Source organism: Phycodurus eques, chromosome 14 (genome assembly GCF_024500275.1).
Source record: "Phycodurus eques isolate BA_2022a chromosome 14, UOR_Pequ_1.1, whole genome shotgun sequence".
Lineage (NCBI taxonomy): Eukaryota > Metazoa > Chordata > Actinopteri > Syngnathiformes > Syngnathidae > Phycodurus > Phycodurus eques.
In genome coordinates this window covers 15,645,520-15,673,190 of record NC_084538.1, presented here as the reverse complement: position 1 = coordinate 15,673,190, position 27,671 = coordinate 15,645,520, and the positions used below count along the sequence as shown (strand labels likewise).

At 39.8% G+C, this 27,671-nt stretch overlaps 1 protein-coding gene across 1 annotated transcript; it reads left to right on the top strand.

The window, feature by feature from the left end:
- LOC133413216 (filamin-A-interacting protein 1-like) lies at positions 1 to 26,011 on the top strand. Its single transcript, XM_061697287.1, has 6 exons — positions 1 to 145; positions 11,410 to 11,695; positions 12,327 to 12,500; positions 12,590 to 12,768; positions 21,217 to 24,004; positions 25,388 to 26,011. Exons 2-6 carry the CDS (start codon positions 11,417 to 11,419, stop codon positions 25,592 to 25,594), a joined length of 3,627 nt encoding a protein of 1,208 aa, XP_061553271.1. The 5' UTR covers positions 1 to 145; positions 11,410 to 11,416; the 3' UTR covers positions 25,595 to 26,011.
- Positions 26,012 to 27,671: the final 1,660 nt, after the last annotated feature.

Genomic DNA, 27,671 nt, shown 5'->3' with positions numbered 1-27,671 from the left:
TGACCAAGTGAGAGGGAAAGGAGCATGGAGATTGCTCATAGCACTGCTCAATAGCCAGTACTACCACAGGACATCTCAAGTGGATATTTGTGGATGCTTCACTTCCCCACATTACCAGGATTACCCACGAGGGGCGACACAACAGGTAATGCTTCCCCCCCCCCCCCCCCCCCCTTCATTTGTGCGTAACAAACTGCAATGTTCCTCCTGTGAGACTGAAAAAGACCGTTGTGCTGTTCTCATTCATTACAGACAACAAACATTGTGGCCTTATTTAAGTCAAGCGGGCGCTCCTCTTCACTGTAGAATGAACAAGGTTAATGTATCGTTAATTCAAAGTGACTTAGATTTTTTGTAAAGGGTTCACTCAAGACTTGAATACATTGTTGTACATGCTACTAGAGCTTTGCCATTGTTCGAGTGACTGACGAGTGGTTAGCGTCATGAATAAAATATCGTGATGAATTACATTTTATCGTAGTATATGAATGTGACTATTTAGTGAGTGATTGCATGTGGGCAGAAACCCACCAGCCAACGAAGAATGAAGCCACACTGAGTCATGTGCATGAAGTCATATTGTATAAGAGGACTATGGACATTCACTGGTGTTTGCTAGATTGATTCCAAACTATTTTACAAATGTAAAATGTAAATGTTACACACTGTTAATACTAAAATGTAAAAATTCTCTCTGTCTTAACTTCACTGACAAATGATAAAGGGTTAATCAGAAGAGGGGTTTATTGCAGATGTGTGTCATGCTTCGCACCTTAACATTTTTTTTTTTTATCACACGTGTAAAAAGATGTTAACCTCCGTGAAACCTGAACATTCCACCTTATGATGACTAGCGATGACACGTATAATGACGCTGGTGTCTTACTGCTTTGAATGTGAGTCTGCTTACATCATCTAGCTTCCTGTGTATGTTCTTCTACTTCTCTTCCCAACAAACAAAGAAAAAGCCAAACTGATGTGTTTCCCGCTTGACTGACTGACGGACTAGAAACACTCACATACCACTTCTCTGCATCCTGCAGCACGATGACACATTTCATCCAGCATACATGTTGTAATAGTGTTAAAATAAATTCAATTTCATCCACATGAGGTCATCAGCCTGTAGGAAGAGACACATGGCTGCAGCCGTGACCCTCTATCCATTTGTCAACACATAACTCGGCATGGTAGACCAAAAAGAAAACCTGAAACATGTCTCCATGCCAGCATTGGATTCCAACACAGGTGTGGCTTTCGCTGCCCTCAAAGATTCTTTCTGCCAAGTGTCCAGAAGCTGTGCGCAACCTCACTCTTTTCTCACCCTTGCTCTTCCTCTCTTGCGGCATACAAGATGATGTGGTATCTATGCCACAAAGAGAAACGGTGGACACGTATTGCTCATTATTGTTGTTGTGTGCTCATTTCAACTCATTCAGTGTGCATTCTGGCTTGATGAAGTGCTGAATGTGCACCCGAATGGCCATTGGAAAAAGATACATTTGTGAATGTAGTGCAATTATTGGCTTGTAAATGAATCAGACTGACTGTAAATCTTTCTAGTGTTACATGGCGGTCAAGGTTTAATCTGGAATCTGAAGTTGTCCAACCCTGAATGTGTACCGATGATGTATTGACTCAAGAATTTATTTTAGTTTTGAAAGCGATTAGAGCCAAAGCGCAGCAATAATTTGTTCAACACATACTCATTCAACATTTAATTTTAATTTATTAATATCCTTTAACAAGACAACAGTCACAATATTATTACCATGTCTACTTTATGTGAACAATTGTACTTTACAAAAATCAAACAACAATCTTTATAAAGCTACAGACAATAAAATCAATTGTGTTGATGCGCACATTCATGCGGGCAGTGTGGGTCCAATTCTTACTCAATGACGGCCTGAATGTGAGTGTGAATAGTTGTCCGTCTCCATATGTGCGTTGTGAGTGACCGCTGACCAGTCCAGAGTGTAGGCCACCGCTCGCCTGAAGTCAGCCGGGAGAGGATCCAGCTCTCGGCAACCCTGAAAAGCATAAGCTGTGTACAAAATGGATGGATGATATTAGTATGTTAGTCCTCCTCTTGTAGTTTGACATATTCTTCTGCAGTACCTTTCAAATTTCATGAGGCACATAGCCATTTTGACATACATATGGGGACATACACATATACCCCCAAAATATATACAAACTGTAAAGTTTTGTTGCCTTTTTCATGTAAATAAAGTGTATTTAAAACTGTCCGTCAAGGAGATTAAAAAAACTTTATCACTTCCATTACATTAATGCTTAATATGGACATACTTAGTAACATCCTACAGTAATTGGTGGTGCTATAGTGCTATTATGATCATCCGATGAATGTAGGAAAATCAGAAAGATTTTTTAAAGAAGTCACCCCATCACGGTACTTTCAGACTGTGCTGGAGGGCCGAACTTAAAACAGAAGCACACGTCACAGAGCGGAAGAAACTCTTTAATCGAAAAAAAGAAAAAAAAAAGCCTGACCAAATGTTTATTTGTAGTCTCCCAAAAAGTGAACATGTCGTGGTGAGGGAGGACGTCAGGGCGCCCTTTCTGACTGACATTCACGCATCACATGTTTAGAGTCATAAAGTGCTGGTAGTGTGTGTGTGGTTATTATTGACTTGCTAAAATTTCAACAGACAAAATGATAAATAAAACCCTCCAGAGACAATTAACACTTTAAATAATGCTGGTAAGAATGTGTTCTGCTTTTATTAGGTCTTGACACGTTTACAGTTGCCGGCAACATATCAACTCTAATCTTATACTAGATGGATGTGGTTAGAAATTATAACATGTACAGTTCTACAGTATATCACTGTTGTCATTATTCATTCTGTTCATTGCCTTAATTGTCCTTTTATGATGTTTTAATATCAGTATTGCGCCGGGTTCACAAGGTTATACAGATAGATATTGTAAATGTCCCATGTTCCAGCATTTAGACCCACAAGGCCACATACCTGGTTGTAGCTAAAGATTGTTTTGGCTCACATACACTCAATATGCTTCACATGGCTTTAATATAGAACATTACACATACTACAACTTTAATGTGTCACAGATAGTCTTGCCATAGCATACAGAGACGACAGGGATGTAGAACTGCATAAATTGTCACCTGTGAACGGGGGCTGGCTCTCATGTTGGCATGGAGTCTCTGTATCGTACCCGGTTTCAACTGTTTTTGAAAAAAATAAATAATAATCATGGCTTCCAAAATAAAGACAACAAAAGACAAGCTCTTTTCTAAAGTAATTATTTTTTTCATAACAGAAATTCAACTCCAACATTGTACATGTACAAAAGTATTGGTCTCAGCATGAGTGGTTCTGTGCACATACTGAAGCATGCTATGAAAATGTCAGTACTACTGGCGTCGACTCTGAATCTGGTGGGTCTCAACAACAGCTGTCACAGACACATGCGCAGCTCTTAGACATACAGTAAGAGAGCCCCTGGACTACAATTCCAAAAATTCAGTTTAGACACATTTGGATGTTTCACAGATCACTGGAACTTATAACTCACCTGGTTTAAAAATAAGTCTTCAGACTCCATAGCAACTTAAGATCTTCTCCAGATCACTTGATCCTGAATGGCGAGGCGGCAAAACTCACTGACTATAAACATTGGATTAGCTGCTAATTGGTGATAATAATGTCAGAGGAGTTTCAGATCCAACAATTGGTGGGTTCCACTTCTCTGCAAGCACACTGAACACTGGTTGCACCCCTACATATATCTGGAAAGGAACCATATTGTGCTGAATGAAATCCAACAGTACGGGAAAATGTACAAACTGAAAGTCGATTACTTCATTGGGCAGTGATGTCATTTTATTAATCTATGAAATGCCACTAGGTAACAATATCATTGTGCAAATACCTGTTCCCCTCCCATTACGGGTCTGTAAGACATCTTCAAAGTGTAAGTGGATTTGCTTCAGTTTTAGTTTTATTTTAGCAACAGTTTTATGTATCGCTTGTTCTCTTCGGGGTCATGGGTGAGCTGAAGCCTATCCCAGCTGACTCTGGGCAAGAAGCAAGACCCACCCTGGACTGGTCGGCAGTCAATTGCAGTACTATACGTACTGTATGTTAATTTTTTAACAAACTTTGAAATTTGAGCAACTTGGAGGTCAACTAGGGTCACGGAACAGATTGCGATCAACTTTGAACGTTCAACTTCAGTTCATTTGTTCAGAACGTCGTCACACTGACAACATCATTATGTGCATCTGCGTCACTTCTGAGCTGAGAACCGAATCAGCAAACCATTTGCAAAAACAAGCTTAAAAACTTCACAAATAGAGCTGAGTACGACCATACTATTAGGTTGTAAATCCTATATGACAACAACCTGAAATTGTAACCTTTTGTACTCCAGAACTACATAAAATGACCCCACTGCCACCACTCTCCTGCAGATACTCTCAGCTTCCTCCCTGTCCGCTTCTTGTCATATGCCATTACTCATTCTCACATTCAATGCCCATTATTTTTATGTCAGAGCTTTCAAATGTATTTTTATTTATTTCCATATTGTTGCTAGTCACAGTGCTCAACATAAATCAGAACACCCTCTTTGAAAAACAAGGTTTTTATTCATTTTTATTAAACATGTTTTTTTCATAATCTGCACACAATTTTAACATATTTCAACATTTAAAGGGGAAATATAATTGTAAAATAACTTAATTTTATACTGGACTTCCCACCCAAGTGTGAAATAAATTATTGAGACATGGTTAAATTAGGGTGGGACGTTGGGCGACTGGTTAGCACATCTGCCTCACAGTTCTGAGGACTTGGGTTCAAATCCCAGCCTGGCCTGTGTGGAGCTTACTTGTTCACCCCGTGCCTGCGTGAGTTTTGTATAGCAACGTGCGCTGGAGCACAGTTAGCGCCAAGCACAATTGTGCATGGATGAGGATAGATTCATGAAGTCTGCGGCCATTGTAAAGACACCCGCGGTAAGCAGCAGCTCAACCCAGTCTAACCTGTCTCCTCGCAAAGTTACGCCACGCCGGATTTGTGCCAATCAGGAAAATTGAGCACTAAGTGTATTGTAATTCTTTACCATTTGACGGAAATTGTGAAAAAAGTTTTTTGATTCAGAGTCACCTTAATCATTGTAATTATTATTTGTTTGCAGCTAACGGACACTTGCAAGAACACATCTGCTGCATTAGTTGGAGAAACACTGGACTATTTTTCACTTTGTCATGTCCATGGTTATGTCCCAGTCATCTCCATGTCACAAAATAGTACTGTGCATTACAGTCCTCATCATATGAGATTAAAGAAATAATAAATTAGTGGAATACTAGGCAGCACGGTGTAGGACTGGTTGGAGCGTCTGCCTCACAGTTCTGAGGACCGGGGTTCAATCCCCTGCCCCGCCTGTGTGGAGTTTTCATTTTCTCCCCGTGCCTGGTTGGGTTTTCTCCGGGTACTGCGGTTTCCTCCCACATCCCAAAAACATGCATGGTAGGTTAATTGACAACTCTAAATTGCCCATAGGTGTGAATGTGAGTGCGAATGGTTGTTTGTTTATATGTGCCCTGCGATTGGCTGGCGACCAGTTCAGGGTGTACCCCGCCTCCTGCCCGATGATAGCTGGGATAGGCTCCAGCACGCCCGCGACCCGAGTGAGGAGAAGCGGCTCAGAAAATGGATGGATGGATGGAATACTAATCCAGGAGGCTTGGGAATGACCGCTCAGACAAATAGCAGATGTACTGTAGACGTCTTTGTCTATGTGTTTTCTTGCTGTTCCTATTCAAGAACCCGTCAGACTCCTATCTCTTGACTGCCCTGTGTAATGGGCTGATAATGTGTGTGGTTGTTCTGTGAAGACTAAAATTAATGCTGGCACTCTCAAAAGTACTAGCTGGATTCCTGTTTCTGATATATTGATTTCTTTGTTAGTTATTATGACACAATGTAGGTGAGTCATGCAGTCCAGCAGCTGCACTCACCCCATTGCTTGGTGACAGCCAGGACTCATTAACATTGTCAAGAATGGACGCAAAATGCATCATGTGTGCTGTCTCACTCCCATATGCTCACCAATAATACTGTAAAACTGAAGTCGCTTTAACATGCATGAAATGCAACAATTTATCATAACTATACAGTTTGGTATTTAAAAAAAATGCTGCTGACACTTGGAATTTTAGTGATTCATAGATGTATGAGTTACAGTTTCTACTTGAACAGCTTCCATACCAAATCTTAATTTTCCGAGAACACGGCAGTTACGTAAAATCTGACCCTGAGGTCACTGGTCGTCTAGAATGGAAGGCCCTGTCCATCAAAGCGCTGGAACATACTGATGCTTTGTACCCCTGCACGGCAACACGCTCGCCAAGTTTTCGTTAACAGACGGATTGATTTGAAATGCCGACTCCGAGGCGCGGATACAGATCCAAATATCAAATTTGAATAACTTGGCTGGCTTTGTCTTCATGTCAGGATGAAATGGGCCCTCTAGCGTACCGCATTTTATAGGTGTCAGCGAATGGAGCAAGTTGCCAAACAAAAGCATTTTTCTTTCCTTATTTAGTTACAAGGAGTATTAGTGTTACACTGAAGAGAAAAATATGGACAACAATGTAGTGTTATTAAGGTAGTACAGTCATATTTTTGACAAAAGCTTTAAATGTTCGCAGAATGTCACATTATTATGGAAAAGGAAGGTTATCAGATGAGCAGTCTGACTCCTGCATCCAGGTTTGTAGAGGATTTTGTAAATTGAAGTATCACGATCAGTCAGTAATTATGTCATGGTTGACTTGCAAACATTGCTTTTATTCTTGTAAAAGACTTCCTTGTACATTTGACTTCTTTCTCGTAAGGTCATTGCGTTTGTGAATGTTGGGTCAACTGAAGATTCTAAATTGTCCAAGGTGCTGAATTTGATTGTGCATGGTTTTGTCTCAGACCATGGTGTACCTCGCCTCGCGCCAAAAGTCAGCAAGGAGAGGCGACAGCTCACCTGCAACCCAAGCATTATAGACAATGGATCGATGACCTATGCATTATTTCTTTGTCAACAAATAAATTGTAATATGGAGAGTATTGGAATACCTGACCATTATCCTGGAAATGACAGCAAATATGGAGTGTCTTTCGTCTTTGCCGTTTTAACAGCCATTTCAGAGAAGGAGGAGGATTTTCTTTAAAAGCCAGTTGGTTTACCTCTGAAGTCTGACATTACACTAATTTATCTCGTCTCACTGATTAAACAAATACTGTAGTTTCCCAGTCAGTGCCCTCATACTCAGCCTCTGCCGTTCCCAAGCCTGGATAAAAATGGGTGGGTTTCATCAGGAAGGGCATCCGACGTGAAACCCGTGCTAAAAAAAGTTACTCGCTGCAGCGACCACCCTGAGAAGAAAAGACAAAGTCACTTCTTCTGCAGTTTAAATATGGAAGCAATGTGTTAATGTTAATTATTTACAATACCTTGTATATGCTGGCCCTCTACACACCCCAATGTGGACGCTATTTTGTTTTTCCTATACTTTGAGTGAAGAAAAATGTAAACCAAATTTAGAACAAAAATAAAAGTCGTGTAGAAACCATTGGTAGTATCCACCCACTGACCACTGACATACTTTATGGCGCCTTTTTTCTCTTTGGAATGAGGCGCCTATTCTATAAATACTTGTATGTATATATGTCTATGTGACAGCTGGACTTACCATGAGTTACATTTGGGTTCCCATTTTAAATTTAGGCTTTGGCCTTGTTTGTGGCCTCTTTGGCTCTGTCATAAGACATTCAACTGCACCATGTTGCTTGTCAAACAATCAGTAACGTTGTGAATGTGTTGTGTGGGCAGTCTGGTATTCCCCAAAGACCTCTGACTAAAGCCTGATTGTCTGACAGTTTTTTTATTCTCCATTAAGACAACTGAGAGTTGTCTTAATGGACTGACCAGACTGGAATGTAGGGCACGAGACTTTGGAATGCCCATTTGTTGCGCAAGAGAATTCAAAACAGTCAAGACTTCAATGACCAGGCGAGGAGGATCAACAGGAAAGGCATTGAAGTGATGACAAATTCTTGTCGTTGCTGGCGATCCTAATCAAGACTAATATATCAAATATGTCAAATATAACAATATCATCAATAGAGCCAATGCAGTAACACTATCAGATTTCATATTACTATTCAAAAGGTAGACATATAATGTGAAGAAACCAAATTGTGGTGAACTCGCAAAGAAATCAGACATACGGATGTCACATTTCAGCATCTTTCAGGTAAAATATTAGTTTCGGAACCATTTCGGAGCTCTCTGGCCTCATTTTTGGGAAAGGCTAGAATCATCAGACAAACTGCTACTGTGTATTCACCAGTACGGTTGTCAAATGCCAGTCATTTTAAAAGTTGAACACTTTTAACGGGACAATCCAACTGCGAGAGTTAACATGTTTGTTGTTTGCAAAAGGTTCGTTGTGAAGGTGCCCCTAATGAAATTTCCCGTGCCTTAGGTTATATCAGGCAGTTAACAGACAGATATTGTCTTAACTGAAACAGCCTGCAGCCTCTCTTGAAACATGAAGAGTGGCTCTGCAACGTGAGAGCAACAGATCCTGTACTGTAGTAGTTTGTGGATTATCATGGCATCAGCCTAGTGTAAAAATAAAACATCGAACGGCTGTTTTTGTCACCACTATTCACTGTGTCACACGTGCTCCATCGCTCCTGCCGAGTCGGGCAAGCTTTGAAGCCATCAGGACATTTGTCATGTCTTCATTCAAATGTGCCGATGCTGCCTGGACGAGCCTTGGAAGCACTTGTGTGTGCACTGTTGGGATGCATGTGACCAAATGATTACAGTTATGCACAAGATAGCAGGTAATACAATTCATCTCTGGTTAACAAGTCGCACTCTGTGGACCCAGTCCCAGATGTAAAATGAGGCATGCACTTCATGTGTAATTTTATCCTGGTTCTTTATCTGTTCTCTTTGAACTGAGAGATGCAGTCCTTGCTATCTCTCTAATGCGCAGGGCTTATTTCTCCTGGAAATAAGTTAGTTTCAGAAAGGTCAGTTTCAAGCACCATTAGGGTTGATGCAGTTAAGATTTCACTTTCTGCTAGGCCAGAATCTTTAACACGTCTTTAAAACGTCTATAATGCATATAGTCGTGAGTCTGATTCAGATAGTGTTCAAAGTTGCTGTGTTGTGCTTTTGCATGTATTTATGTATTTTGGAACAGTTGTTTAGCATGTCTGTTCTGTCTGACGATGCTTTCTTGGCACTTAAACATGCAGATAAAGTTGGTCCAAAAGATCACAATCATTGCTTGTCTCAAGGACGGGTTGAGATTAGAAACACAAATGCAAACACTAGAGACAAAAACATACACTCCCACTTTGATGAACCACAGTGTGTTTTTAACAATGAACACGCTGTGCAAGTGGGCCACAGTCTTCGTCCAGGCTCTTTCCACTTGTTTTAGAGTCATTTAGTTTAAAATTGAGGTACGTCGCAAGCTGTCTCTAACATGATTAAGTACGGTATTCAACTCATTGTTGAATTTACTTAACACTAGTTTGAAGTGTTAAAAGTTAACACTATGACAAACACATAGAAGCTGAAATCTGACTGGACAAAAAAAAATAAAAAAAATACATATACTGTACATGACTGGAAGGTGGGCAGCCAAGGCACTATGAAAAAAGACAAAAGACTGTTACAAATAAATGAATATATAATATCAATGTTTTTTCATTATATACCCTAGTGAGGATAAGCGATTCAGAAAATGGATGGATGGATGGATAGAGGGATATTTTATCTAAAGTAAATATGAATACAAATTAAATAATAATTTAAATAAGTTGTAAATGTAGGTCAGTGCTTTTGATAGTGTTTAGGCCAGCAGAGATGGCGTTGAAGGCCCTTGCTGAGTGCCACTGGAGGCCACAAGCTAGTACAGACTGAATCAACAATCAATTAACACAATCAACAGAATTCTTAATGATCAATTGGAGTAATAATACGTTTTTACGTCTGTCCCTACTACACCCATGGACACAAACAAATTTGGGTGTACAGTGTTTATTTTTCCTGTAACATATTGGAGCACAGCACATCAGCATCAATTACAGCAGCATGTGACAACCAAAGCTCCACATTGCCTCCAAAATGCGAGGCATGAAGTCTCATGTTCCTCAGTCACTTAATATAAAAGCGCATTGTCATTTACCGTACCAACTCAAAAATATGTTCACCCAGTATGCAATGCTGTAGACTGATGCAATATAGATAGCATAACTGTATATGTCAGTGGCCAAGAGGTATACGTAAACTGCTACTTTACCCATTAGCTATGCCTAACGCCATTACACACTGATACACTTTAACAAATACAGTATACCAAACTGCTATTCAGTAATATATTAACATTACTGAAAGGTACACAGACTTGCCTATCATCATAATTGCGTTATAACCATCATGTTGGCACTCTTACCATGCAACACACTCCAAAATTACAACAGCATGTGAAGACAAGAGCCACTGTTTAATTACTGTCGTCTCTGCACAAAACATATTCAAGATAATTGCCACAAAATGAAGTATATATGGGTAAAGAGCTTGGATGTTACCAATTAACTAACAAACCCAACATTTTCCACAACACTAATACTATGTATCCCACACATGTTCTTTTTATCTATTCCTAATGTCTTATGTGGTTCTACTTTAACCAGGAAGTAGCCTGCTAACTAACTTATGGATGGACAACAAACAAAAATGCAACAGTCCCCGTTTTTTCCCCCATTTTAATCTACATTGCAGCATCCACATGTACTTATGGTTTGGAGGGTGAGTGTAATTTTAAGAAGCTACATTCTACATGTGGGAACGTGGGTCAGGAAGGCGGGGAAGGTCTTACTCAAAGTTAAAACTGAATGAATCTGACAAAAAAATTTGAAATAAAAATATTGTTTTAAAGAAGGCAGCCGTAGAATGTTAATTAGCACTTCTGCCTCACAGTTGAGAGGTTGTGGGTTTGAATCTTGGCTTTGCATGTTCTCCCTAAACTTGCCAGGGTTTTCTCCGGGCATTCAACCTTCCTTCAACATTCCAAAAACATTCACTAAATTGCTCATAGGTGTGAATGGAAGTGTGAGTGACTCTTTGTCTTTACGTGCCCGGCAATTGGCTGGCGACCAATTCGGAGGAGTACATAGCTTCTTTCCCAAAGTCAGCTGGGATCATCTTTATGAGTGCTAATGGATGGGTGGATGTAATAAAGAAAGAAAAAAAAGCAAGGGCAAGTCTGTCCAAACTCCCTGCTCTTTGTCAAGTAAGATTACATACTTTTCTCTGTCCTTGGCCCAGGTGCGAGATGAGATCCAAAAGCAGTGAGGTGGCACACTCCACCAATGGGGTGCTTGGGGTCCCACAGGGTGACCATGACATCAGCCAAGGGCAGGATGTGTGTATTGCTGTGAAGAACATGAAGGCCAAAGTTCAGCAGCAGGAGGGTGAAGATAACATGGAGGTGATATTTGACAAAGAGCAGACATTGATGGACTCAAAGACTGGAGAAAAAGAAGGAGCTGTCATGAACCTGTCCAGAGAGGATCTGCTCCAACTGCTGGGGATCATGGAAGGAGAGATTCAGGTCGGTTTGCAAGGAGACCTCAACATCAAATCTGACCCACAGCCAATATTACATTGAGAAAATTATTACAGAGCACCCACGTCATTGAAAGTATGCACAGCACAGTCTGTTTGAATGAGCAAGGCATTCTGTAGTCATCGATTGAAGTTGAACTAGAGCACCACCTTGTGGTTAAGGATGACCAGGTTTTCTCTATTGTCTCAGGAACTACACTATAATAGAAATTCCTCCTATACAGTACTGGCAACAACATAAAACAAATCAAGTGATTAATTAATGTATATTAATATAAGATCAACCCCCCCCCCCCCCAAATCAAAAACTTTACAACACATCAGGCACATGATTGCTGATTATAGCATTTTACTCTGATGACAAATTACCCAGTAATAAGTGACCTGGGACCCATTTCCCAGCCATATTTTTGGAAATAGTCAAACAACTGGTGCTGCAGAACGACCCCAAAAATGAAGTTCAAGTGAATTCAATCATTTATGATAAAAATAGCACATACAACAAGCTAACATCATTTTATAATTTCCTGTCTAAGAATTTTCTGCTGTTTTATATTTTGTGCACTTCAAGCCACATTATGCTATTTTCGTCTTTTTATATCTCTGTGTGACTGCAGGCAAGAGAAGATGTTATCAACATGCTAAAGTCCAAGCAAACCCCTCAAGTGACTGTTGTATCAGCAGACAGCTCTGCAGCAGGTTGCTCGGCTTTCCAGGCCCTACAGAGGGACGGCCTCATCGCCGGCACCCCACCACACACCCACAGTGTGTACCAAAAGCCGATGATCGAGGTCAGTCACAGCAATCTTTCGCAACAGTTGATTATCACGTCTCTTAAAAAAAGCACAGCTTGTGCATTGTTCATTGTGCTCTTTTGCAGCTGGAGCGCCTGCAGGAGAAGCACAGGGAGACCTACAGGCGGATGCTGGGCCAGTTGCTGCTCGCTGAAAAGTGCCACCGTCGGACTGTCCACGAGCTGGACAGCGAGAAGCGCAAACACGTCGATTACATGAACAAGAGTGACGACTTTACCAATCTGCTAGAGCAAGAGAGAGAAAGGTGAGGAAAGAAAGATGCACTGGATGTATGTTTACATATTTATGTGAATGTGAGTTCCTTAAACAACTGAGCCAGGAGCGAATATTTGCTGTTGACCTTTCAACCCGTCACCCCTGCAGTGAATGCCTGCATGAATAAGAATCAAAGGCACCACAGAGAATCATGACGACTTTAAAGTCAATAGAGATAGACCAATATACTCAGAACTGTAAGGCAGACGCTCGAACCAGTCGCCCACCGTGCCGCCCTGTTGCCACTATATATTTTAAATGTTGAAAGTAACATTTTAAAATTCATACTGATCACACCACTGTAAAATCGTTATTAAAAAGGAAAACGTTTTCAAACTTAACAATGACAGAAGTGTAATAGGAGGCATGTCGCCTTGCATAGACTTCATGCATTATTATTCTTGTTCTTCCTATTATTATCATCATCATAATCTCATTTACTCTGCACCCCTCCAAAAAGCACTAAAAAGCCCCAGGGTGGGTTTTCTCCGGGCACTCCGGTTTCCTCCCACATCCCAAAAACATGCGTGGTAGGTTGATTGAGGACCCTAAATTGCCCGTAGGTGTGAATGTGAGTGTGAATGGTTGTTTGTTTCTATGTGCCCTGCGATTGGCTGGTGACCAGTTCAAGGTGTACCCCGCCTCTCGCCCGAAGATAGCTGGGATAGAGTCCAGCAGCCCGCGACACTAGTGAGGATAAGCGATAAAGAAAATGGATGGATGGATGGATGTATACAACCTTATGGGTTTTTGAGTTTCAAATTTCCACGACTCATCAAGGTCCACAATTAATTGCAGAATGTCGAGAATACGTCATTTGCAATGCATTTCTGCAACAGACCGTTAGTGTGTTTGTCACACATCTTGAAAAAAAACAAAAAAACAAGGTACCATAAAACAAACAGCCTGCAGACAAGACCAAATAACACAAACACTGCATTTCATGCTGTAGTGACGCAGAGGCATGGTGTTCCTTGAGCTTTTTACGGGAGGACACAGGAAGTTTATCATGGGAAGAGAAGGTAAACATAGATTACATTCATTTTGTGGTGTGATTCAATAGAAGGGCAGAAGCTTGATTAATTCAATCTCTTCATTGTCCATAGGAGCCTGTATGTGCATATCATGTGGCTGGTCAGTACCTGAAATTGAAACTCGCTTAGAATTTGAAATGGTCACCAAGGTTCGACCACTTAGATGAAATGCCCAAGAAATCAATGACATGAAGGCTTAGAATTATAACATATTATAGCAATCTTCAGATTCCATGCCAAAATGCCACCCTAAAGCTGTGAGAAGCATACATTTGTTGGAGTGGATGTTTTTTTGTTTTTTTTTAAGAGCTAAGATCTTCAAGCGACGCCACGATAACGATACTAAATAATTGCTTTTCTTTCCCTAAATGAGTGGCACCACTCAAACAACATTAGTTTTTTATGCATATTAGTGTGAAAGCTTAACTTGATGTTCACACAAGACATTTGTGGACTCACAATAACATACAGTAAGTGTCATGCCGGTAATGCTCAAGCATTTAAAGTGTAAAAAATTATTACCCTTCAAAGAGACAAATTTGTTCTTTTCAAACACAAGACATGAAAATGAGTGCCACATAAACAACTGAGCCAGGAGCGAATATTTGCTGTTGACCTTTCAACCCGTCACCCCTGCAGTGAATGCCTGCATGAATAAGAATCAAAGGCACCACAGAGAGAATCATGACGACTTTAAAGTCAAGCCTGGCTAAGTGGCTGTGACAGGAGCTCTGTGCTTAAGTGGTCGTGACTCGAGTCGACCCAAGTGCCTGTTTTTACAGGACACAACTAAACTACATGAACTGTAGTTTTAGTATTAGATTTGGATAGATTAAAAGAAAAAAAAAACACATTCAACATTGTCATCTTAATTGTCACCTTAATGTGCAACATGATTGCGTATGCGTGTGCTTGTTGAATTGACATTGTCATAACTTGGATCTCAAAAAGTAAATGTGTGGAAGTTGAGACATATTACATTTGATGACATTTTAAATTTGAAAGTAATATGCACTAAATCTATTTTAAAATAACTAAACTACAAAAAGAATTGGGTTGATGGTACCCTTGCTCACAACATAGAGAAAAGCATTTACATCTTTGCACACATTCACAACTGCAGATAATTATTTAATTTTTTTTTAAAAATCTTTAGTATACAGTATTTTGTCTTATTTTCTTTTTCTTTTTCGGATTTTGTGCCATATCGTGTAAACATGTGTTGGTATGACAATAAAATTCCTTGAATCCTTGAAAGCGTCTGTGACATTGCCATGACAAAGCTCCATCATATAATTTAATGGTCTATAATATTGGTGTTAGCGTAAGCAAATTCACATTTACTGCTTACAATTTTACCAAATTGGCTTGAAAATAAATTAAACCCATAAACTGTCGGGTGAGAAAATTGTAAGTCTCACTTTAGTAAGTGTTGCATAAACAAGCACTTGATTTTCCTACATGAAACGTACGACAGCAATTTGCAGCAGGTGGCCTGCTCAAGTGTAAAGAAACGGCTGCAGCACCTCAGTATGGTAAAAATCCAAAAGGACACCATTTTTTATAGAGTAAATACAATACACGAAAAAGCATAAGTACAGTACATGCAAGAATCCCTTTCGACCAACACCTAAACAAAAATTCATTTCTGTAAAATCTGCAAGTCTGGTACTGCTCTACTTTGTCATTCTCTCCCTTAGCTGAAACGGAAAAATCTCATTTTCCATGAGCGTGATGTCCTCCAGCCTTCTGGGTGAGGGCTAAGTGAAAAAAACAAATGGTCGGGTGCCAAACAGTCAGGAATGCAGAAAATGGGCACCAAATAAGCTCTTTCACACTGGCTACCAATCAGCAATTAACACCTCTCTGATATCAGATCAATTTGTATGTCAAGAACCTTAAATATCTAAGTGACATGATGGTTGATACATAACAGAGGAACAAATTCTATTCTTGGAAGGATGAGTAGATCCACGCAAAAAGATTGTAAATGTTGATCTGCATTAGATGTTAAGCCATTTATAATGAATTTTAAACATAAAATTAGGGTTTTTCTTGTTATACATCATGTAGTATGGCCAGAATATCTGTATTATGGTTATACAATAATTGACCAGATCTACCAAGCAGTATATGCACCAAATATTATTGATTGTCCATGCGTCAACATTCGCCCATCTCACTTTGTGAAATGTTGCCGAAAGGAACAATTCTGCTTTGAAGCCGATAGTGTTGGGCTTAGTGTTTAAAATGGATTTGATTTTTACCCCAAAAATGCAAAATAGATGCTAAAGTGTCACTTAAAAGTGTTTAAGGAAGCAACAAAGACAAAGAGGGAGAAGACCATGAAATGTATTTTGCAATACAGCGAACCTCGCATAGTCGTAATTCGGTATTGCCTAATTTGCCTATTCCTGGACTTTTTTTAGGGAACCTAATCTCTGTTATTCTCTACAAAAAAAAAAAAAAAAAAAAAAAAAACTCATCTATTCGCTGTTTTTGTCCTTAGGCTAAAGCCAGTGTCTAATAGAAAAATACTGCTTTGGCACCATCTGATGCCATACTGGTGCCAAACACCTATGTCGAACTGGTTGGAGGAGCCCCAGTTAGTTAGGCCATATCTTTGTCTAAAAAAAACAAAAACAAATCCTTTGCTACCATCTCATGGCATCTATAGGCAAACCGTTTTGTTAGCAGATTTTCATGTCATGTCACGTCATAATGACATGGCATGACATACTGCTTGCTGCTAGGAAATAAAAGAATAAAAAATAGTCCAAAATTGATTTTGACCAAACATTTGCAGAAGGAAGAACGGCAATAGAAGAGAAAAAACATCGCTGTTGTCGGGCCAAACCCTCTTCAGTCCAAATTTGATGAATTTCATGTTGTTTCGGTGCAAATCGATACACCGTTGGTCAGTCCTCACGTTGGTGTGTTATTTTTATTTTTTACAAATTATTGACCAATCTAAAGTGTTGAAAATGGCTTGCTCTCCTTGACGACGCAATGTTAATAGCGCAATAAAAACACAGTTTTTTGGGGGATTCCTGAAAAGTGAAGGTTTTGAAGATCCGAGGATTCCGTCCAAAGCCAGCAATATGCTATATTGCAGGGTCAGTCACGAGAGCAAACTTATCTATTTGCTGCTTGGTAATCCATAGAGGTTGCACCAGCATTCATCACCGCCATGCTGGTTGTTGCATGCTCAAAGTGTGGAAGTACTTCATAATAGCCATCCATTTTCAACACCACTTATCCTGGTTAGGGCCGCGGGGCGCTGGAGCCTGTCCCAACTGACTTCGGGCGAAACGCGGACACACCCTGAACTGGTCGCCAGTCAGTCGCAGGGCACATATAGACACGGACAACCATTCACACTGACATTCACACCGTCACTGAGTGGGAACTGAACCAACGCTGCCCGCAAAAAAGTCAGGCGAGTGTACCACTACACCATCAGTGACTACTTCATAATAAATTTCTTCAACAAATATAGTCTACTTTATGTCAGGTTACAGTATATGTTGCTACTTGTTGCTCAGTGAGTTTTACTACACCCATCTGATAGTTGCTAGAACAGTTATTATGTACGGTACTGTTATTATGGTTGCCTAATGTCCGCTTTGTCTCCAATTTGTTTCTCTTCACTGCACATCAGCCGTGTTGTAAATTAGCAACCCAATGTTCCAGCTTCACACATAATTATTTTCTCAGGCAAGTAAGATAAATCCTAAACAACACACTATTGTCGTGACAGCTTTTTGGCAGCTCTCGTCTTCTTCAATCCAAAGCCTTTCGAGACAGACCTCACCGCATTTGAGCAAATTCCTTAAGAAACACAGGATAAAATGTTATGCTATCATTCCATGTGTGTCTGTTTTAGCTCTCAAAAACACAAGATAGCTTTCAATGAATTTCAAAACTATTAACCTGATCAGTGACTAACTAAAATATAAATATTTAGTAGTTTTAGGAGCATGCCTCTGCATTTTCTAATTTAATTTTTAAAATAACAAAGAGTAAAAAAAAAAAAAAAAAAAAAAAAATTAAAAATGAAATCACCGTATCATGTAGTTAATTATGGAATCTTAGCTTCTTCTTCTTAGCTTCTGACAGATCTTAGCTTCTTAAGATAACAATATCTGAATGTCTGTATTTGGTAGGACAAATAATTTTTTTTCAATCAACATTTTCTAATTGGTAGCTATGTCAGAGATGTTGATGTAACCTTTTCTACTGTTTTATCCATAGGTCAAAAGGAGCCTAAATACTTTGTGGTCGGGACCCAGGCTCTCAACTCGGCTCAATGGCAACACAGCATTTCCGGTTTTAAGGGAGCGAGTCTCAGCCTAACAAATACAGTCTATAAGTACACATATGTTGTGTTTTACAACAATATTTAACTATATCTATAATGTTTAATGTATCTGTGGATGAAATAGCAAAGCTTGTATTAATTGTTGTCAGCGATGAAAGTCGCACGCAGGTTAAATTCAAATGAATGGGAGCGGATGACAAGCACAACCTTAAAATAACCATCCATCTATCCATTTTTTGTACCGCTCATCCTTGCTAGCGGGCATGCTGGAGCCAAATATAAACAAACAACCATTCGCACCTACAAACAATTTACAGTCTTCAATTAAACTACCATGCACATTTTTGGGATATGGGAGGAAACTGGAGTCCTGGAGAAAACCCACACAGGCACGGGGAGAACATGGAACTCCACACAGGCGAGGCCGGATTTGAACCCGAGTCCTCAGAAATGTGAGGCGGATGTGTTAACCAGTCTCCCACACCATTCCACCCTCTCAAAATATCCCCCTCTCTTTTCATTTTCACTCACAACTCCTGCCAGATCACATTCCCTATTAGTGGGCCAACAATCCAACGCTTGGTGAATTGTGCTTCACAATGATAGCAAGACATCGAAGGATCCAAACGCAATGTCACTATGATTGCTTGGCTGCCACAAGATGCCATGATATCGCCAAAGACTAAACAGAGCAAAGTTGTTTTCCATATTTAAATTAAGAATCAGAGCAAAGCTTATTTACATCTTGAATAGTAATCAGACATCTGGCTATCTCAATTGCCAGTCGTATAAGATCAACTAGAATAGTTTAAAAAAGGACCATGTGGGCATTTCCAACCCAAATTATCTTGCAAACCCAATAAAAGGACATGAAAGATTATGGAGAAAAACAATTATGGAAAAAAACAAGATGGCATGGAACTTTTAAGGTGTATCAGAACATATACAGTCCAGCGCTGTGCATCACTTTGTAACTTTGTAACTATTGTCATAGTTACAATTGGTCATCCTCAACCTTCTTCACCTCAAAAAGGACACATCCAACCATTTCATATCTGTTTCCCTCATCACATGGAAACCGGTGGTAGTTCAGTTTTTCCTCAAGGGGAGCTACAGTGAACAATCCCTCCTATTTCCTTCAATAGTTTTACACTTCAAGTGTCAAAAACAGAAAAATCCTGAAATGAACTTGCGAAGAAATACAAACTGTGTGACATTTTACTCAGTAAGACCTAAAGTGTCTGGAAATGTATTTGGACTGGCCTTCACTCAAACATGCCAGTGTTGCATGGAAGCAGGAAAATTGGGGGAGTATTACAGAGCACTCCTCCAGTGGCAAAAATCCCACCCCTTTCACGGTCCAAAGTAGAACAGTACACAGTCTCTCTCAATTTCTCTCACATGCGCACACACACATACACACGTACACATAGCCACACATCTTATAAGGATGATGTGACACTGCTCACCAGAGGTCTGATAGTTCTGCACTGTATTAATTCACCTTTCATAGTCCTTAAACATGCATGCTTGAGGTGTGACAGAGGATCATTTGTGAAAAAAGAGGCCCTGACGACTTCCTGATTGGATTTTGTGTCACTGTAATTATGCTTTTGTTGCTTGTAGAACAACAGTGGTAAGTCCTGATTGCATTTCTTTTCTGAGGTTTTTTGATTGCATTTACATTTAATGATGCACTGAAACGTAATTCCTTAGAAATTGAGATGCGAACCCCTGTTTATTGACTAGAATTTGGTGTCTTTGCAAACATTTATAGCTTATTTGGTAACATTGGCACTGCAATGTGTATGGTAGTGCAGAGGGAGAACCTGCAACATTGCATTCTGTTTTGTTTTGTTGGAGCAGCATGAAGCAGCTTTAGCAGACTGGAAAGGACAAAAGAGAAAAGAAGTCCATATGGCGAAAGGAGATCAGTTTGTGTGTTAGTCTTTATCCTAATTTGGGAGAAAAGTAGTAGTTTGGGAGAGCTTGATGTAATATTTAATGGCTCAACTCTTAATTGCGACTAATGACTAATTACTTGCCTGGACCATATTGTCAGTGAGCTGTATCTAATGCAGGGGTGTCCAACTGATTTTTGTCACGGGCATCATTGTAGTTATGGTCTTCATCAAACGGCCGTTGTGACTCTGAACCCATATAAATGTTTCATCGCATCACCATATTATTACATATACACAACAAATTGATGGATAACTAGTTTTGAAATCAGATAAAGGTTTGTTCAACTATTGTCCAAGTTACTGGTTAAAGGTGCTTGGTAACAAAAAATGCTTGCAATATCTCAATGTTGTTATTTATTGTATATGATAATTATAAATTTTGGTACAGATTTTAGCAAGAAACATGGAAGTTGATGCACATGATTTGCTTTCATGGGCCACATAAAATGATGTGGGAGGCCGGGTATGGCCCCCGGGCCATGAGTTTGACACCAGTGATCTAATGTTTTCAAATATCATGCACAAAATCCTGAGCAAGTAAGTAAGCAGGTAAATAATAATAGTAATAACAATAATAATAATAATTAGAGGGAAAAAATATTACTGTTGGTGGCACGGTGGATGACTGGTTAGTACATCTGCCTCACAGTTCTGAGGACTGGGGTTCAAATCCCGGCCCCGCCTGTGTGGAGTTTGCATGTTCTGCCCGTGCCTGCATGGGTTTGTTCCGGCCACTCCGATTTCCTCCCACTTCCCCAAAACATGCAGTAATTGAAGACGCTAAATTGCCCGTCGGTATGAATGTGAGTGCAAATGGTTGTTTCTATGTGCCCTGCGATTGGCCATTTCAGGGTGTGCCGCAGTGAGCTGGGATAGGCTCCAGCACCCCCGCGACCCTAGTGAGGATAAGCGGAACGGAAGATGAATGAATGAATTAATTAAATATTACTGTTACTGAAATGACTGTTAAATCTCTGCTAAAACAACATACATCCTTAAATTAATTGACTCACATTTGTAGAATACAGTCTTTAGAGCAGAAACATGCCAAGTAACTATTAGATTCATTATATGCTTGACTAATGCAAAACCTTGATTTTTCTTATTGCCACTTTTAGACTAAAGAGGCTGCTTGACAATGAAAAAGCCTACCAGGTGAAAAAGGAGAAGGAGCATTCTAAACGTCTGGCCAAGGTGCAGGAGGAGCTAGTCAAACTGAAATCCTTTGCCCTAATGTTGGTCAATGAGCGCCAACAACACCTGGAGCAAATGGACCAACAGACTCATCGGGTCCAGGAACTAAGCCAGCAGCTTCAGCAGCAGAGGAAGATACTGAGTGAAACCAGGACGCACGCTCAGGAAGATGCTCACCGGGTTCTGAGCTTAGAGGCTGAGCTTAAAGAGAAAACTGTCACACTCGCTCAGCAGCATGAAGAGATGAGCACTAAACTTGCCAGTCAGGAGCTCCTCAACCGTCAACTCAATTCAAAAATTCTAGGGCTTTTGCGTACAGTGGATGAGATAGAGGAAAGCAACAAGGCCTTGAGGAAATCTGAAGAGGAACTGCAGGAGATGGAGGACAAAACAGGCAAAGGAGAACATGCAAACTCTAATTTAATTACAGAGCTAGAGAATTTAAGGAAGCGTGTGCTGGAGATGGAAGGAAACGACGAGGAGATCACCCGAACTGAAAATCAGTGCAAGGAGCTCAGGAAGAAGCTACATGAGGAGAATAACAAAAGTAAAGAACTTCGGATAGAGGTGGAGAAACTTCAGAAAAGAATGATAGAGTTAGAGAAACTTGAAGGTTCCTTTAACATAAACAAGAAAGAGTCTGCTCAGTTATACGCTGCTTTAGAAAAAGAGAAGGGCCATACCAAAGAGCTCGCTGAGGAAGTTGTGATGCTTAAGATCCGAATGAAAGAGCTCGAATCCTCTGAACTCAAGTTAGAAAAGTCTGAGCTTAACCTGAAGGATGACTTAGGTAAGCTTAAATCATTGACTGTAGCTTTAATGGAGGAACGAAAGACTTTGGTGGAAAGAATCACATCCGATGAAAAGAAAAAGGAGGATTTAAGTAAGATGGTCAAAGATGAGCAGAGTAAGGTTATGGCGGTGACAGAGAAATTGATAGAAGAAAGCAAAAAACTCTTAAAGTTTAAATCAGAAATGGAAACCAAAGTCGATACTATGACGATAGAAAAGAGGGACCTCAACACCAAGTTGGCAAATGAAACAGATAAAACAAAGGATCTTCTTTCAAAGGTTAGCCAAATGAAAAAGAGGTTGGATGGGTTGGAGCAAGCAGAGAGATTGTCTGCAAAAAAAACTGTGAAATTTGAGCAAGGAAGAGCACCTGATGCTGGAAAAAGAGAAGATAACAAAATTAAAGAGCTAACCTTTGAGATTGAGCACCTCAGAAATCGCCTCAAACAGCTCGAAGTGGTTGAGGGAGATCTGATCAAAACAGAGGATCAGTATGACATTTTGGAGAAAAGGTTCATAACAGAACAAGATAAAGCCACCATACTTACCCAGCAAGTGGAGGCCATGAGGAGTCAGATAGCACGGAACAAAGCGATTGAGAAAGGAGAGGAGGACAGCCAGGAGGAAGACCTACGACAACGATACAAGAGAGAGGAGGCCAAAACCAGAGAGATACAGGCGGATGTTGTAGCTCTAAAGGAAAAGATACATGAATTGATGCACAAAGAGGACCAGCTTTCTCAACTGCAAGTAGATTACTCAGTCCTACAGCAGAGGTTCTTTGAAGAGGAAGAGAAAGCCAAGAGCATGGGCACTGAGGTTCTCCATCTGAACAAAGAACTGGAGATAGCAAAGCGTCACAGTCGTGCACTAAGGCCCAGTTTGAATGGGAGGAGGATGGTGGACATTGCTGTCACATCCACTGGAGTACAGACAGAAGCATTGTCCAATGGGCCAACAGAGGAAGATACTCCTGCTGGTTTTATAAGGAAATCCGTTCAAGAAGAGAATAACATCATGAACAATTTAAGGCAGAAAAGCCTGAAGAAGCCAACTGAAAAGACTGGTGGCATTGAACGTTCCCCTTCGTCAGGAAGCGATCTCAGTATTAAGAAATCCTGGATTCCTTGGATGAGGAAGAAAGATAACAACTCTCATGAAACCAGTCTGGAAAAAACACATATCAGTGGAGCTCCCAACCTGACTATGGCCCACAAGCAAGGGCAGCCTTTACATATCCGATTGACACCGGACCACCAAAACAATATGGCCACGCTTGAGATCAGTAGCACCACTGCTGACGATATTTTCTCAACATCAGCTCCACTAAATGCCAATCCATCACACCCTAAATCCAGAATTACAATCATTCCAACACACTCTGCTGCAATTCGGGGAAGGTTCACCAATGGACATCAGGGTCCAGAAAGGACCAAATCTCCAGTCACCATCACAACTATTTCCAGAGCCAAGTCTCCTGACTGCAGCCAAACTTCCTCCTCTACCTCAGGAAGGCCCATGTCTCCTGTCACAATCATGACAGTTAGCACCTCGGCAGTGCCTGACGCCTCTTCTTCCCCAGAACCCCAAGAGATGACAATGGGCCGGGCTGTATTCAAGGTTACCCCTGAAAAGCAGATGGTCCCAGTGCCTATAAGAAAGGGTCACAATAACACAAACATTATTACCACCACTGACGATAACAAGATCCATATTCATCTAGGTAATAGTCTGACCCCAAAGATGGTAGTCAGGCCAGTTTCTGCTGTAACTGAGAGCAAGGAAGTGACCCTGTCGACAGGGACAGTGTTGCGCTCCCCTCGCCAAATTACCACTACCCGGACCACACAGAACAAAGTGATGAGCACCCTTACCATTTCCCCTGTTGCATCAAACACTACCAGATCAACACAAAGCATGGTATGTTTTTCTCAGGGTTATTACAGCAGAAAAATAAAATATCCAGTAGGATGCAAAGATCCAAGGCCAGTCGTAGTTTTGTTCATTCACAGCAGTCCTTTTGTTAAGGGAAAACTGGGCTTTGTGCATAGGTCCATTACAGTATAGTTGATAATGAGAATCTGGATAAAGGTGCATATAGGCTACAAAAAAGCGACATATAAAGATTTGGCATAATTGAAACAGCCCACACCCTAGAATCTAAATCCATCTGTTCATCAACTTCCACTGACCAGGAAGTAGCCAGCTAAGAAAAAAAAAAAAATATATATATATATGCATTTCTTTACATTATAGCCAGTTCCGAAATATGATATCGTATACAAGAGCCATATCAAATATTCTGTCCTTACAAAATTAATAATGCTATGATTGACACTGTCACAGAAGTGTTCATTTAATAATATGCTTGTTATTGTGATTGTAGTTTGCAGTGGTGTAAAACTGTACTGCATCATAATGAGGGATGTGGCTAATATTTTGGTTACCTGAAACCTCATTAACAGAGAGCAGCGCTTGAATTAGAGATCATTCATTATCTTCTGAAAGTGGTCCTAATGTTGTTGCTTGTCATAGCATTGCTAAAACAACAAATCTAATGTGCTGGCCAAAGACCTTTGCACAGTCCTGCCCTTTGCTACGATTACTCTTATTTTTCGAGACATACATTTCAAAGGACAAAAAAGATGGATACTTTTGTCACAAAGTCACTTGTACTTTTTAGTAATTTGGGGAAACCAGTCAAACGACTACAGAAGACAACAACAAAATTCGTCAAAATTATGAACTTTAAAGAATAGATAAATGAATCATGTTTGCAGTATATCGCGATTATTTGCATGTATCACTCTGTGGGTGTAATGCCATGAGAGTGAAACAGTGTTGATGTTTCAGTGGACCTCATGATATCCTCTGTGTGACTCAGTTTGATAGTGTGACAAAAAAGGCCCTATGGGCTGGCCTCAGCGCAGCAGAGCTAACGATGTGGCATTTTGCCATCCTGCTACAGGCATGCTGTAATTTATATTTGTTTCACAGTGTTTACATTCACAAACAGATTCGCGGGGCTCTGTGCCCCCTGGCTGACAAAAAACAGCCTTGTAGCAGTAACAACACACGGAAACCATGCCCAGCTAACTGAGTTGAAAATGAAAGAATGAATAAATATTTGCATTTTCATTTTGTTTCTGTCCAATGGGTTACAGTGTTTAGAAAATCTGAATTCCTGTTTTGCTTTTTTAAAAAATGAACTACTCTTCAAATTTCCATTCAAATGCCAACTGCTTTCATTCTCCTGCCTGAGAAACTGTACTCTTGTCTCTTTCTCTCTTTATTGTCAAACAGTGTGGGCATGATTCCCAGGGCCCTCGTACGGGGCTGACCCGCATCCCAATGTCCAAGAGCCTGAAAACAGGGAAGACGGTGCTTGGTTCCTTGGGCATATCGAGTGGAGTGAAGGCAGAGTCGCGTGCAGAAAGTCAATCTATGAGGATAGAAGTTAAGAAATCAGTCGTAAATGGCATAACTTATCAAAATGGAGGAAAAGGCTGATTAACAAATCAAAATACTCTCTGGTGCTAAAGAGACAATAACACATTCAAAACACAACAACAGTCAAGTGAGTGATTAGTGATTATATTTGATCTAAAACACTCTATTTATGTAAACCCTACTTTACTGTACTTCTCTGTCACATATCCTTCTTTCATTGCTAAAATGTATGGAGGGGAAAAGGTCAAACCACTCTGCTACTAATTGTTTATTGTGCCACATATAATGAGAAAAACTTCAAATGTATCTAGTTTAAGTTAATGTAATTTGCATTTTAATTGTATGTAAATCATTTGTTACGAAACATATTTTGAATAAAAATTATTTTAAAGTGATCATGTTCATTGGAAGAAGAAAAAAGCACACATCTATTGTTTGTCTTTTCTGCATGGATTCATCTTTGCAAGTAGAATCAAGCTGTTCTGTATGTTTCACTTGTACTGAATAAAAGGTTAACATGAGTTAATGTCTTGCTACATAACATAATGAGCAACCAAATGGCCAAATGGAACTTTGAACATGGTAAATCTCATACAATACAGATGTACTGTCACAAATGTGTACAGTACAAATTTACATGATCAGCAGCTTGACACTTGGTACAAAATGCCAATTTCGCTTTATTAGTTTTCTTTAAGTTACTATTTTCTATTAATCACTGCCATTGACGGCTGTTAAATTCAAATATCCATGTTTACATGGAGGACTGGCAGTGAATGAGTTAAGACAGTTTGTAATTTAGATTTTATAGGTCATAATACCTAAGTGCTGCATCTAATTGCAGCACTAAAAGGAGATATGCATTTTGCTAATTTTCCAAATGTATGAAATTGATAAAGTACAATACTTACAAATGTATAATACAGTAACTTGTGAGATTTGTTTTGTAATATCAACAAATACAAAACAATCAACACAATCATAGAGATAATAATAAGGTATAGGTATAATAAGTTACCTGTTTACACATAACCTATATTTTATCATTTACATTAGAAACGTTACGTTAGAAAAGAAGTAGGAGGAAGTATAAATGTATCTATTCCTACACCCTTATCTATATTTCAATTATATTATAGCAACAGTATTAAGGAATATACATATCTACTACCTTTACATAGCGTAAAATATAATACTATTGGATTCCAATGAATGTTTATATTTTGTATTTTGTTTTTCAATACACTTTCTTGTCACAATTCGATATTTAAATACCAGTATGTTGTCATCCATAAAATTCCAACTTTCCCTGAATCACTGACCTATTAATATAATAGTTTTAAAACACACCTCTTCTTTGTGTAACATCATGTGAAATTCAAAAGAAATCAGCCATGAGATGATATAGGAAGAAAATCATGGACTTGCACAAATCTGGTTCATCCTTGGGGGCATTTTCCAGATGCCTGAAGCTGAAGGAACCACATTCATCTGTTCAAACACTTATAAATACAATTGGAATGTCCACTGATCATACCGCTCGGGAAGGAGACTAGTTCTGTGCCCAGAGATGAACCTGCTTTGGTCCCAAATATGCATATCAACCCAAGAACAAAACCAAAACTCCTTGTGAAGATGCTGCCTGAAGCTGCTAAGTGTGTCATGATCCAAAATGCACCAACAAGGACTGAAAGGCCATTCGGCCGGAAAGAAGCCATTACTCAAAAAGAAATAAAAATATAGAGCTTTTAATTTTGGAGACATGTCCTGTAGTCTGACAAAATTTTACCCAGGCCTGAGTACCTCAGTTCAGACCTGTTCAATCAACAAATCACTTAAACAGAACCTCCATCTATCCATCCATCCATCCATCCATCCATTTCCTGTACTGCTTATACTCACTAGGGTTGCTGGTGTGCTGAAGCTTATCCCTGTGACTTGGGCGCGAGGCGAGGTACACCCTGACTGTTCAACAAAATAAAAAATCTGCCAAAACATGTCAAAAAGCTGAAATAAAATGACACGATCCAAAGAAATTCAAGAACAGACGACAAAGTTATTGACATCTATTAGTCTGAAAAGGGTTACAACATTATTTCTAAAGATTTGGGATTCCAGCGAACCACAGTAAGAGCCA